At 36.5% G+C, this 12,988-nt stretch overlaps 1 protein-coding gene across 3 annotated transcripts in view; it reads right to left on the bottom strand.

Annotated features, from left to right (window-relative positions):
* Positions 1-12,988, bottom strand: part of CPS1 (carbamoyl-phosphate synthase 1) — a 357,452-nt gene that overhangs the window by 37,265 nt on the left and 307,199 nt on the right. For all 3 annotated transcript variants that reach the window (XM_072813561.1, XM_072813560.1, XM_072813562.1), the window contains 3 exons: positions 2,826-2,967; positions 1,451-1,516; positions 937-1,000 (listed from right to left, as the gene is read on the bottom strand). In XM_072813561.1, coding sequence (XP_072669662.1) covers positions 937-1,000; positions 1,451-1,516; positions 2,826-2,967 — 272 coding nt within the window. The remainder of the gene's footprint in view (positions 1-936; positions 1,001-1,450; positions 1,517-2,825; positions 2,968-12,988) is intronic.

Raw genomic sequence — 12,988 nt, forward strand, 5'->3', positions numbered from 1 at the left:
AAGGTAATGCAGAACTGTTACATAAATTAGGTAAAATTTGAATAGGAAGGAAGATAGGTCTAGAGAAGAAAGCAGTAGACCACTTAGCCATGAGATAACTAAAGTGGTAAAGATATAAACACTTACAACCTACTTCAATATTTGACCAAAGATTGCTGAAGTAGCATATCCTGAAGCACTTGGTTAATTGTAAAACCTAAAATAAACTATGTTTAAAGTAACAGAGTAAGACTACATACATTTTAAATTCTGTATTTCATCATTTCCATACTAGAATAACTTGTGAGACTAGATGTTAAATAATATACTCGTTCAGAAATATCATTGTCTGTTTACTATATACTTTGTAACTATAAGTTATTATTACATTGCTATTAAATGTCTAATTTTAAGTGACCAGGTGAGGTGTAACAATTTGTGGTGATAATATTTTAATTAAATCATATAATGCTCTGTCTATGCACAAATGATACAAGCTCTTTGTGTTTGATACTAACAGAAGTCATATATTCATAGATCTCATCTACAAATGTAATTTCTGGTTCATATATGAAGTTCTTGAGCAAATACACATCTTTATGTAAAACTGCCAGATGAGAAAATGTCAAAGTGTGTAATTCATTCCCCAATCTCAGTGAGAGGCTCAATTTAGTTCATGAGGATGAAAACATAAAAGGGGGACACAGTGAAATGGGAGAAGGAGTTAGATTGGAGACCTGCATTTGAGTCCCATTTCTACCATTTAATAGCCATATCAACTGGGGCTTTACCTCTCTGAACCCCCATTTCTTGCAAATAATTTGCAAAATATTTCTTCTAACAGCATCTGTTTTACATCATCCTTGGAATAATTGAGTGAATGTGTACTCTATTCGTGAATATGAAAAGTACTATATAAACTGTAAAGTCCTATGTAAATGTAAGTTACCACTTTACCAATGTGATATGGACCACAGCCCAACACCATCATGCCATGGTCATCAAAATTGATATCATGCTCCTGAGGAGAAGGGAAAAAAAAAAAGACACAAAAGTTATTGTGTGCTCTTCTTCAACCAAATTAAACTCTTTGTCCCATCACTGAGTCTGCCTTTCTCATCCTTCCTCTTATTGATGTGTATCCCCTACTAGTCTCTGAGAACCCGTAAGTATAAATTTATTCATAAAAAAATAAGTTCAGTATCTTTTTAATTAAATAGCCATGAGAACACACCATAATTGTATGTTCATGTAGCTGGTATCCTTATCATATCTTCACTTGTTTGATTTCACCATCTTAAGGCAGTTCTGAAAAGACCGAGTATAGGAAGACATGATCACATCTGACCCACATGATGTATTTTTAATACCAACATTAACAGATAAGCAAAACCACAAAACTTCTATTCCCCCATGTGGACCATTCACTAAATCTAGGGCCTTGTGCATCTAACAATTTGGCAGTGCCCACCTGACCATTGTAGGTGACATACAGGTAGTTTGTTACTGATGGGTACTCTGCAGCCAGTGTATCGATCTGCAAGAGAAAAAAATGAATAAATTGGGATTTTATTCCCTTTGTTGTATTTTTTTCAAGAATAAAGTAAAAATTGTGCTGCAGTCCTTTAATGCCTCTTACTGTCAGATACAAAGACAATGAAACGGTAGGTACAATTCAATTATTTTCTAATTCTGAAAACGAGATTGTGTGAAGAAACAAAGATATGACCTAGTTATCACCTGAGCAATAAAGAACAGTACACACATCCCAGAGCATCACTGATGGATTACAGCAGTACTTCTCATGTCCATAGCAAAATGGTCATATAGTCAACTGGTTACCTGGAAGGTTTACCCAGACAGCTGTCTGAAGCAGCTCAGAGCAGAGCAAAATGACCTGTATGCAAGAAAGTCTTTGGTTTGCAAATTCAGGCATAGGATTTAAGTTACCTATGGCACAGAGCAATAGGATGACACAAATACCTTAAAGCCTGGGGAAGAGGGGAAGGGGACAAGGTCTCATTGAACATATTTGGAAAAAGTAAATCAATTCAGTTCTCAAAGGCCAGGAGCTCAGCTTAGTGAGCAAGAATTCAGGGCCAACAGGGCAAGCGAGTGTAAGGCAGGTGAGAAGGAAGGAAGATAATTGCTGAATGGAATATATTCAGCATCAAGCCTGAGACCAAAGGGTATGTATGTGCCCCTGAGCACACGGAGAAAAGTCAATGATTTTAAAGGACAAAAACCAGCTGGTGGTACTTTAAGCCAAGGCATCCCTCTACATTTCCTCTACTAAAGTCCAAAAAGAAAAAAAAAAAAAAATCACAACGCTACACCTATGAAAGTTCTTGTGTGATTGTCATGCATACTAGATGAGCTCATTATGCCCAACCCTATCACAATGAATACTAAATGAACCATAATGATGGGGCACTTAAAATAAAGTATTACCCTGTAAAAAGTTAGTGCCAAAAGAGATAACCATTCTTTTCAAGAGGTCAGCCACCATGCTAGAGTATTTCAAGTCCTCCTATTACACTGAGGATTTACCTTATCGCAGATATATTTGCACATGGGTCAAAAAAGTAAAGGAGAGGTCATTTTGATTTTTTTTTTTCATTTGAGCAGAGAAAACCATGTACTCACATTTACCTTTATGTCCCAGCACCCCTTCAACCTTTCCCTTTAAAGCTGAAATCAATCCTATGCTGAATAAAATTTGTGGCATCTTGGCCATCGATGGGACCAGTAGAATCACTTTTGAATTCCACCCCTCTTTCTATTGGTAATGGCTCTACATGTTGGGGCCTCTGTTTACCCCTGCAAGGAAAGGGAAATTCCTTTACCTGTTTAACCCAAGGGTGGATGTTTTTCTTTAACCTCAGCTCCCTCGTCTGGGCCTCAGTCAGCCCGAGACATTTTGAAATCTGCTTGTCTGAGAACCCAATCTCCTTTGCCTTTTTCAGGGTTTCTTCTGTAATGGATTCACTAGGATTTAATGAAAAAGAGAGATTCAACTTTAGAACAAACACAGTGAGGACCAGTGAATTCTTCAATTTCAAAAACACCAAAGACTCCTTATTTTCCATCTTCAACATGTTTAGATCTCCTATCTTTTAAAGATGCACAAATAAATAGCCCACTATGTCTTCCAGCCTCTATGAAATCTTTTCATATTTTCAATGTTGACCAAATTGGTTTCCTACTTTCACACCCCTGGCACCTTCTCCTCTCCTTATTTCCTGAAAAATGGCTTCTGTGTTTACTATCTTAATGAATTTCCTCTTTCAAAATAATCATGGACTAAATTAAATATTATAAGATCTTACTAAATCTAGGAAACTTTCCTCAAGTTTCTTCTCTTCAACTTGTCAACGTATGACCTGCTTGATGTTATTCTTTAAAGATACCTTCCTCTGGCTCTGGTAAGTTGTTTCTCTCTCTACTTTATAATTTACAAAAATTATTTACTGTTTTTTTCCCCCCTCCAAGGCTCTCTCTTTTGTTCCCAGATTTAAGACTAAAGATTTAAGACTAAAGGTCTGGCTATCTTCTCTCTCCCTCTAGATTTAACCACTGTCATTGGTTCAAGCAACATAATTAGTCAATAATTCCCAAATCTGGGCAGTCCGGGTGGCCCAGCAGTTTAGTGCCGCCTTCGGCCCAGGGTGTGATCCTGGAGACCCGAGATTGAGTCCCACGTTGTGCTCCCTGCATGGAGCCTGCTTCTCCCTCTGTCTGTGTCTCTCTCTCTCTCTCTCTCTCTCTCTCTGTATCTCTCATGAATAAATAAATAAAATCTTTTTAAAAAACTTCCCAAATCTGTAGCTTCTTCTCCAATGTCTGACCTATGCTCTAGGTCTTTATTTATAAGATCTTCAGGATCACCTTCACCTGGGCATCCCAACATTGTATCAGACTGGGTATCCTCTGCATAGACTGCTTCTATTTACTAATATCACATATCTGTCTATGTTGATAAGATAGTTCTCTGTGATTATTTCCCACCCACAGTGTGGACTGTATTTGTGTTGTTTCTCTCACCTGTAATGCTGTGACATTCCTATTACCTACCTGACTGCTCTCCAATTCCCAGTTACTCTTTATAGGTCAACTAGAGCCAAGTTTCATCCATGAAGATTTCTCAGTCTGCCCTCACACACAGACCTTCCAAGGCTCTTCACTGACTCATTTTCTTGGAGCCAGGAGTATAATTGGGAACTATACTGCTGAGCATGTCAATATTGCCAATATTTGTAATGTTTCTTAGCTTTTATTGACCAGCCTGACTTTTCCTGCTAGATTCATGTGCCACGATGACAAAGATCACATTTGGCTCATTTACTAGAACATTCCCAAAGATTAGCAGGCTAGCCCACAGACAACATTCAATAAATATTTATTAAATGAACAAGGGAAACTGGAATTCCATAGCTTTAATAGAAAAAACAAGTTATTAAAATCAGCTTGTAACTAGAATTCAAAATGTACAAAGAAATAATTTGTAAAGAGCCAAGGTACAGAAGAATAAAGTATTTCTGTAAAAGTATATCTAACCAAATATTTCAAGCTATAGTCAATACAATAAAATTCAACTATAACAGTTTGATAGTCAATACCATGAAATTTAAATATAACAGTATGTTCTCAGAAGATCTAATAATAAATAAAACATTTTTAATTGAAATTCTAACAGAATGTAGTTGAATCTATTGCATTTTGTTCATCCTGTTCTTCAATCTTCTTTAATTAATTCATATTCTGAGTTTAGAAAAGAGAGAATCAATCTGGTATATTTAATAGCCATGTCTCTGGATTTTGGATACCAGTATTAGTTTGGATTTTTACAGCTATGTCTCTTCTTAGTCAATTTGCTTTTCTTATGGCACTTAAATTTCCTCTGCTCTCAAGTTAACTCATTATTTCTTCCCAATAAATTTAATGTCTCTTTTTTTCTATTCTTATTTTGATCTTTTAATCTTCTCAAGTATTTGATAAACATTCTCCCAGAGCAACACATTTTCCTGTCAAATTCTTGAACATAGTCTGATTATTAAGTATTATCTGTCACTTGCTATGTGTGCCAAATACTGTGCTTCATGCTCTAGAATTACACTGTCCAAAATGTCAGCAACTAGCCACATGTGACTATTTAAATTTGAATGTCAATTAATGAAAATTTTTTAAAATTAAATTTGACTCACAATTGCACTAGCCATATTTCAAGTGTTCAATAGCCATACGTGGCCAATGGTTACTGTTGCTATCTTAGATGGTGCAGATAAAAGAATACTTTATCATCACAGAAATTTCTACCTGGGAGTGCTGCCCATGAAGATACAAAACAATATTTGAGACAATGGAATGATAGTGAGTGATTCAAAACATTTTACAGAGAGATAAGCTATGTGGTGCAATGTGAGGTCAGAGAAAAGAGATAACAATGAGAGTGGATGTAGTTGAGAAATACTATGGCAGTAGAGAGATGAGAACAGAATCATAAAGAAAGTTCGGCTTTATATGGATAAAGGAGTTGACAGATGTACTATAGGCAAGGGCAACTGCGTCTGCAATAATTTGAGACCACAATGGGCATGGCAGGGGGCAGGGATAGACCCTTTCTGTTTTTATCTTATTTATTTTCTTTCTGTATTACCTATTTTAATGATGGAGAGATAAAATATCGAATCTCTATATTCAGGGAGATCAGAGTACATTAGGAGGCAAAAAAATAGCCATAGATTTGCCTGCACTGTGAAAATTCATGCAAGAGAAGACTGTGGCTCCGGGGAAATGCTCCCAGCTGCCATGGGAAGTCTGGAAAGGCCTTACCTAAGAGATGACTGCTGAGCTCCTGAGGGCTTTTGAAACACCCAAGTTTCTAATGTTTACCTTTAGTCTTGCAAAAAAGAAAAATTTTGAGACAAAAGCAGAAGAAGAATTTGTTTGTTGCTACTTGTTTTAGAAACGTATATTTTCACTTTTCTTGCCAAAATTATGTTCCTAAATCAATTGCTCATTTGTTTATATGCAAGTGTGCATTAACCCTCAAAGTAGAAGTGCTTGATAAATAAGCTATTTTTCTAAATTAGAACTATGCATGATGTTCTTTTTAAATAAATATATTTAATTGTGAGTTTTATGAAAGACAAATCATATTATGTTCACCTGCATGCTGAAAGACTACACATTTTCCCTATGATCTGTAATTTTGTTAAAAACATAAGTATGAAGCTTGAGTTAGGTGGAGAAATACTGCACATATAACATTAAGCCAATTCTTACCCTTAGATTTTTCTAGCTACTTGCTAGGACATTTTCCCATAATTGTACAATAGCAGTAAAAGAAAAAAGCAGAAATAAACAGATCTTCAGTAGGACATTTCTTTATTATTGCAATAACTATCTGAGGCAAGACCCATATTATGTTCCTTTGTCATAGCCGAACTAACTTACATGACTAAATCCTAATCCTGAATAGCAGCAATCCAGACACACTTAGGAAACATGCCTTGAAAAAAGCCATCACACCTGTTATTACAACAATGAACTAGCAAAAATGCAAGTTCTTCAAGTCCAAAGATAACCAGAAGTAATCATATATTTATCTTTAAGCTCTTTTGGTCATGTTTCTCTACTTGTTTTTTTTTTTTCCTTGCCTTGAACAATTTATTTTTATTTCTTTTTATAAGGAATATCAGTCAATTCTTCAAAGGTTGCTACATTGCTTTAAATGAAAATTATAGATAATGGTATTAAACAAACAAACAAAAAAGAAACCATTTAGATTCCTCACATTTCTATTAGGGTTGAAATAAATTTGCATTTGTTTTGTCCACATTCAGCAATGCAGTCTTTTCTATTGTTGAAATATGCATAATTCCTCCTATTATTTTCCACCAAAAGAGTCCAATAGAGCATTTAAAGACATCTTCAGCAAATATGCAAAGTCTTTATCCGCCACTCACCAAATAAAATTGGACTCTTACCAACAAGCAAATAAAAAAGAAAGAAAAAGGAAGACTGACTGATAGACTTGGTCTCGTGCATAAAAAAGAGTAAAGTGAATTAATTCTGTGCTAATTTTTGGTGGCAAAAATCAGCTATCTGTCACTAAGACTAACTCAATCATTACTGCTCCCCATAGCATCCCCACCCCAGAGAGTTTTCGTTATTTAAAGGGGACTCCTGAGAAGAGCAACAGGAACACAGAATAATGAATCACAAATGAGAGACTTTCAGGAGGGGGCTGAAAAACTATTTCCCCATAGGCACCTCCTCAATTCATATCAGGTGAGATTTCCAAAACAGATGTATCAAGCCAGATTTGCAGAGTGTATGTTTTGAGCTCACAAGCTGGTTCCTAGAATATTTTCTTGGTGAGCCCAAAACAGCTTTTTAACTTTTGCTCAATATTCAAATAGCTAGATCAATATCACGATATGACATTTTTATAAACATCTTGAAAATCAGGATGTATTAAATTGGACTGGCATGTGAATATAATCATGTTCATCTATTTTAATATGAATGCAAATATTGGGTAGGTATGATCAAAGAAGTTCAAAGTGATGTATCTTCTACAGTATTTTATTTATAATCTCTCTGGTTATTAATTTCTACTCTGTAGGCATGTTCATGAAATAGTGGAAAGCATTTCAGTCTTCCTCACTGACAAAATACATGTTAATTCTGACCCGCACCATAATTACAAAGACATGGATAAGTTAGATCCCTCCCTACATTCAGTGCTACTTTATTTCTGTGGGGTATCCCGACCTCCAAGACAAGAAGCAGGTTGCCTCTCTCTTTATTTCTCTCATCCACTCTCTACTGTTTTTGCATAACATGAAGCTGGCTGGCATGTCACTACATAGGGAAGAAAATTGACTTTATTCCCTACGTGTTCTGATACAAAGTTTTATTTTGAGTCCCATTATAATAAAATAAAATAAGAGACAGTTTGAAGACACGATCCATTAGCTTTGGGCCAGTGATTTAGATAAGGTTAAACCTCTTCAGAGTCAAATGCAAGATGAATAATCTTAAGTGAACATAAAGCTCATTTAACAATGTAGAGATTCAGGTACATGCTCCTCCTCATCTTTATCTGCCCACATTGGGCTGTCCTCCATTTTTTCTGCTAAAAAGAACTTCCATCAGAGGGAGACTTTTTTTTTTTTTAACAAAATCAAGTTGGATGAAAGCTTCTTTTAGGGACAGGGATGTAATTTTTTTTATTTTTCCAAAGGAAAATAAAAACCTTAATTTGGAACAAACTCAAATAGAATAATTATTAAAGAAATATAAGTGCTGAATTTGTAATTCAAAACTGTCTTTTGAAGCCTCAGTAGGGAGTGCTCCATTTATATTGTATTGTAAATCAAGGGAGCATTATTCCAAGCAAGAATGTGATCAGCTGAATGGAGCATATTGCCCAAAGAGCACACAGTTTTAAAATATGTTCAATAAATTCTCCTCCTGTGATTCAGTATGTATCTGTGCGTACTAGTATGTGTCTGTTGATCTTCACTGCATCCTCCAAAACAGGCCTATATCATACACATGATTTTCTCTCCCCACCTCCTTTCCGTGCCTTCAGAGTTCAAGGGCAAACTCTGCAAAGGTTACACTTCTATCGTGGCATAAAAGGATCTAAACAGTAACACAAAGAAGCACCAAGTAGCTGTGATGCTGGCCTTTTCATGATCTTCAGCTCCTCTCTACTTAGCAGCACAAAATGACAGGTCTGAAATTTGGGAAGGGGGGAAAAACACCTTCAAAACAGACCATCAGACTTTTACACACTCTGCCATAATCTTTTAACGGTTAGACAGCATGGCTCAGCTTCTACAGCGGGAAGTCTCTCGTGTGTTCTCTGGTTTTATAAACAATACGAGCCTTGCTCCTGTCTCTCTCCGACTTCCAGTGTAGATTTGGTGGTTGTTGTTGTTTAAAATTCTATCCTGTCATCTCTGAAACTTCCTCCACTCACACTTAGTCTTCAATAATAAATGATAAAAGGAAATGGAATAAATTCCCCTTAATGAGGAAATTTTCACCTGGCATAGAGGAGCCGGGGAAATCTATTAACTGGAGGAGCGCCTGCAGCATCGCAATTACCAGGGGAGCCAGCACACTTCACACAGTCCTCTCTTCCACTTGACTGGCTTTTATCTGATCCACCAACTCACAAGTAATACTAAACAAATTTCCCTCCAGATTGCACAATCTCTAATGTGAAAATGAGCACTGCACTTGGCCTACAATTATGGGATGGGCTTATGATTTTACTATTATCTTCTTTTTAAAAATCCCCTAAAAGGCAGAAGCTGAGAAAAACAGTAGGACCTGATGCTCAGTAGTGACCCCTGCTTTAATAAGCACAGAGAACTGAGGAAGATACATGTTCTCTGCCCCGAGACACCCCATCAGCCCTCTCCCCTGACTTTTGCAAGGCTTCACAGATTATTTTTGGCATGTCACAGGTTCAAGACCATGCCACAATCCCAATAATGCAATTAGGGGAAAAGTTATTTGTCTTCTCATCTTTTCTTTCAAGGAGATAGGTGGCTACCCTTTTCCTTAAGAGAAATGCAAAAGACATTCTTCAAAAGCAGCAGTTGAGTTTAGAAAAGCAAAGGATGAAACCTAGGCAATTGGGTAAATACCACCATTTTCTCTTCATCTCTCAAAGCACGATGCTTTGTTACTATACAGCAGTGAGGTCTTTGGAGGAATTGAAGAACACCTTGATCTTTACCTCTCATCTACAGGACAAACAGTACCCCAGATCCAAGGTCCATGTGAAAGCACATCAGCATGAAAATTATATATTAGGATATAGGTGCACTTAGCACTATTGTGATAATATGCTACAATATTACAAGTATTGATTTTCAAGGGATGATAACTAAAAGGCTACTAAAGACTACTAAAAACAGAATCAAAGAGGAAAAGCTTATGAGCAATTGATACTGTAGACATTTTTAAGTAGGCGATTCTTAGTTTATGAATTTTACCTTCATTTTTTTTACCAATCTTTATTGATTCCAATAATCCAGAAATATTGTATTACTTTCAATCTGGTAAGACCACTTATAAACTACTGATTATAATATCATGATTACATCTGATGAATACCAAGTAATGATAATGGAGAAAATGACCTACTAGAGGTTAATTGTAATTTTTGAACTATAATAAATCACATTTTGGATCTCAGTGATTCCTAGTTGAAAAGGCTGTGGCTCTTGGGGCACCTGGGTGGCTCAGCCAGCTAAGCATCTGCCTTCGGCTCAGGTCATGATCCCAGGATTCTGGGATCGAGCCTCACGTCGGGCTCCCTGCTCACAGGGAGTCTGCTTATCCCTTTCCTCCCTGCTCTCTCTCTCTCAAATAAATAAATAAAATCTTTTTAAAAAAGAAAAGAAAATGCTGTGACTCTCTTTTTCTCTGCCATGGGTTTGGTAATGATGAAAAACAAACAGAAGTCACCCTGTCACAGTAGTAAGTCCTGTCTATTAGTGTATAAGAAACTGTTCCGTCACATTCAAAAGAGCATGTTTCTACTGATTAGTACAGCTTTCACCTGATCAGATCGAACTAAAGGGCAAAGTACATACTATAGAATACTGCTTCTCTTACTTCTGATCAATACATTTACTTATAATTTTAAATCCGTTCAATAGATCCTTCCCCAATAATTAAGATGTATTCAGTAAGCAAAAGCTTAGTTTTTCCCATAAATATAGGTTTCTTATATGTCCAGAATTTAAATACAAAAGATAAAAATAAAGGCTATGTAAGGCCTTAGTAGAAAACTGAGATTAAATGAGCATTCTTTGATGTTTTAAAATCTGTTATTTCCCAAATAAACTTATCTGGAAGTCCTGTATTTTAAAACCTCTCCATTATCTTTGTTTAAAGGAAGTCGTGTTTTCACAGAGTAGTTTTCCACCTATCAGATGTGTTGTTCCAAGCAATAAACGTATAACTTTCAATATAGAACTTTCTTTGACTTCTAGAAACCATTACTCAGAATCTTATTAAAATAAATTCTTGAACTGAAGCCTATCTACCAATAACTGCTACATAGATTTTTTCTTGCCAAATGGAACATATGTAAGGAATAATTTTTAACCAATTTTTTAGTTCTTGAATGAGCAAATGTAACCCTTTCCTAAAGGGGGTAAAATTGAAAGTCATTTCTAGGAGGATGTCGAAAAATTCTAGTTTTAAATGTCTGATGACATGTCACATTAGATCTATGTTAATTTGAGGACTACTTCCTCCAAGGAAACAAAAAAATCTTTATCATTGAGTGTTTTTCAGAAGAAGACATAAAAATAAACATGAACACCCATGGATGGCAAAAATTCTCATTTACTTCACATTAATGACTATATACTCAAGAGCAAATAGAGTAGCTCTTCCTTCAAGTTGCCTAAAGCAAAGGATGGTCAATTAAATCAGCCCATCGGCTAAAGAGTAGGTGGTAGGGTAGGGTTTGAGGCAATATTTGTAATATCACCATAGCTATGTTAATACTGATTGCATTATTATCATTATATTTAATTGACATATAGTGCCTGACTGCCCATTCCAACCATAGGGAAATAACACTGGCCAAATCTAGAGTCAGGCACCAACTCTGCTGGGAAAAAAGGAATCACATCAATCAGATAAAATGGTAGACATGAGAAGTGTGCAGCACAATACCAAATTGTAATAAATGCAGTAATAAATGCTTCCTAAATGCAGACACCAGGGGATAAGGAAGAAAGGGAAGACCTGGCACAAGAGAGGAGAAAGAGAAACAGAAGGGGGAGAAGCAAAGGCAAAGTTATTCAGAACAAAACTGGTACGTCATCTCAAATGGGCCCCTGCACCTCAGCATTCCTCAGACCTTTCCCCGCTCTGGAACATTCCTGCGGCTATACCTTGAGGTAATAAGGCCCAAGGTACTCTGTACTCCCTGCAAATTACAACTGATCTTCTGGACAGCATATGCACACAAGCATTTTCAACACTTGTTGGGAAGCATGGCCTAAGTTACCTTATGCTCCTCAGGAAGGAAATCATGCACCTCACCTCCATGGGCTGACTCAAAGCCTCTATGCCTCCATAGAAACGTTTCAGGTATGAATGAACAGGTGAAAAAATTCTGGGGGTCAGTGAGTGATTATCCAGCTTCTGTTAACTACAGCTGAGGCAGACTGTTTTGTATAAATGTAATTTCCATTGTACACTTCAGGAAATCTTTACCAGCTTGCATTAACATGGAGGATAGGTATTTGCATCTTATTTAAAGAAAAAAAATATGTATGTGTGTGTATGCATGGATGTAGACGGTCTTCTATTTGAAAGAAGGCAAAGTGTAAAAGGAAAACCCTTATCCCAGCTCTCCATATCCTTGAGAATTTTGTTTACATCTTTTAAAGGTGACCTGCCATGACTTTCTCCCTGCCAGGTCCCTGTGTTTCCTCCCCAAGAGTTCTAGAGAAGGGCACATCTCTTACAATGCTTCTGCTCTAAGTGAGGTCAACAATTCAGGCAGGAAAACACACAGCTCACAACTTGACAGCTAAGGAGGAACTGATCTCCAGCTGTCTGATTTAAAAGTCATATCTCTAAAAAGAAGCTTTTGAAAAGGGTTAGTGACTAGAACTGCAGGCAGAAGCCCTGGGCTAGATTCCTTGCTTTCCTCTGACTGCTGTGACATACAGTCTGACACACACACACCTCAACGTGACTCAGTTTCACCATCTACAAAAATAGAAGAGTAATATTTTCCACCTCTATTATGGCAGAAATTCACCTTAAGGTCACCAGAGAAATATGGATCTCTGTTTCATAAATAATATAAGTATATTTTTTTTGCCTCAAACTTCCTCACTTGGTTAATTAAAATAGAACCTTCATACAGTTGTAAATACTTTTGAATATTTCTCACAAGAACTTTCAAGAAAATTTGCAAGTTTGAAAACTTGGGTAGTTTTTTTGTTTT

This window comes from Canis lupus, chromosome 36, assembly GCF_048164855.1.
Source record: "Canis lupus baileyi chromosome 36, mCanLup2.hap1, whole genome shotgun sequence".
Lineage (NCBI taxonomy): Eukaryota > Metazoa > Chordata > Mammalia > Carnivora > Canidae > Canis > Canis lupus.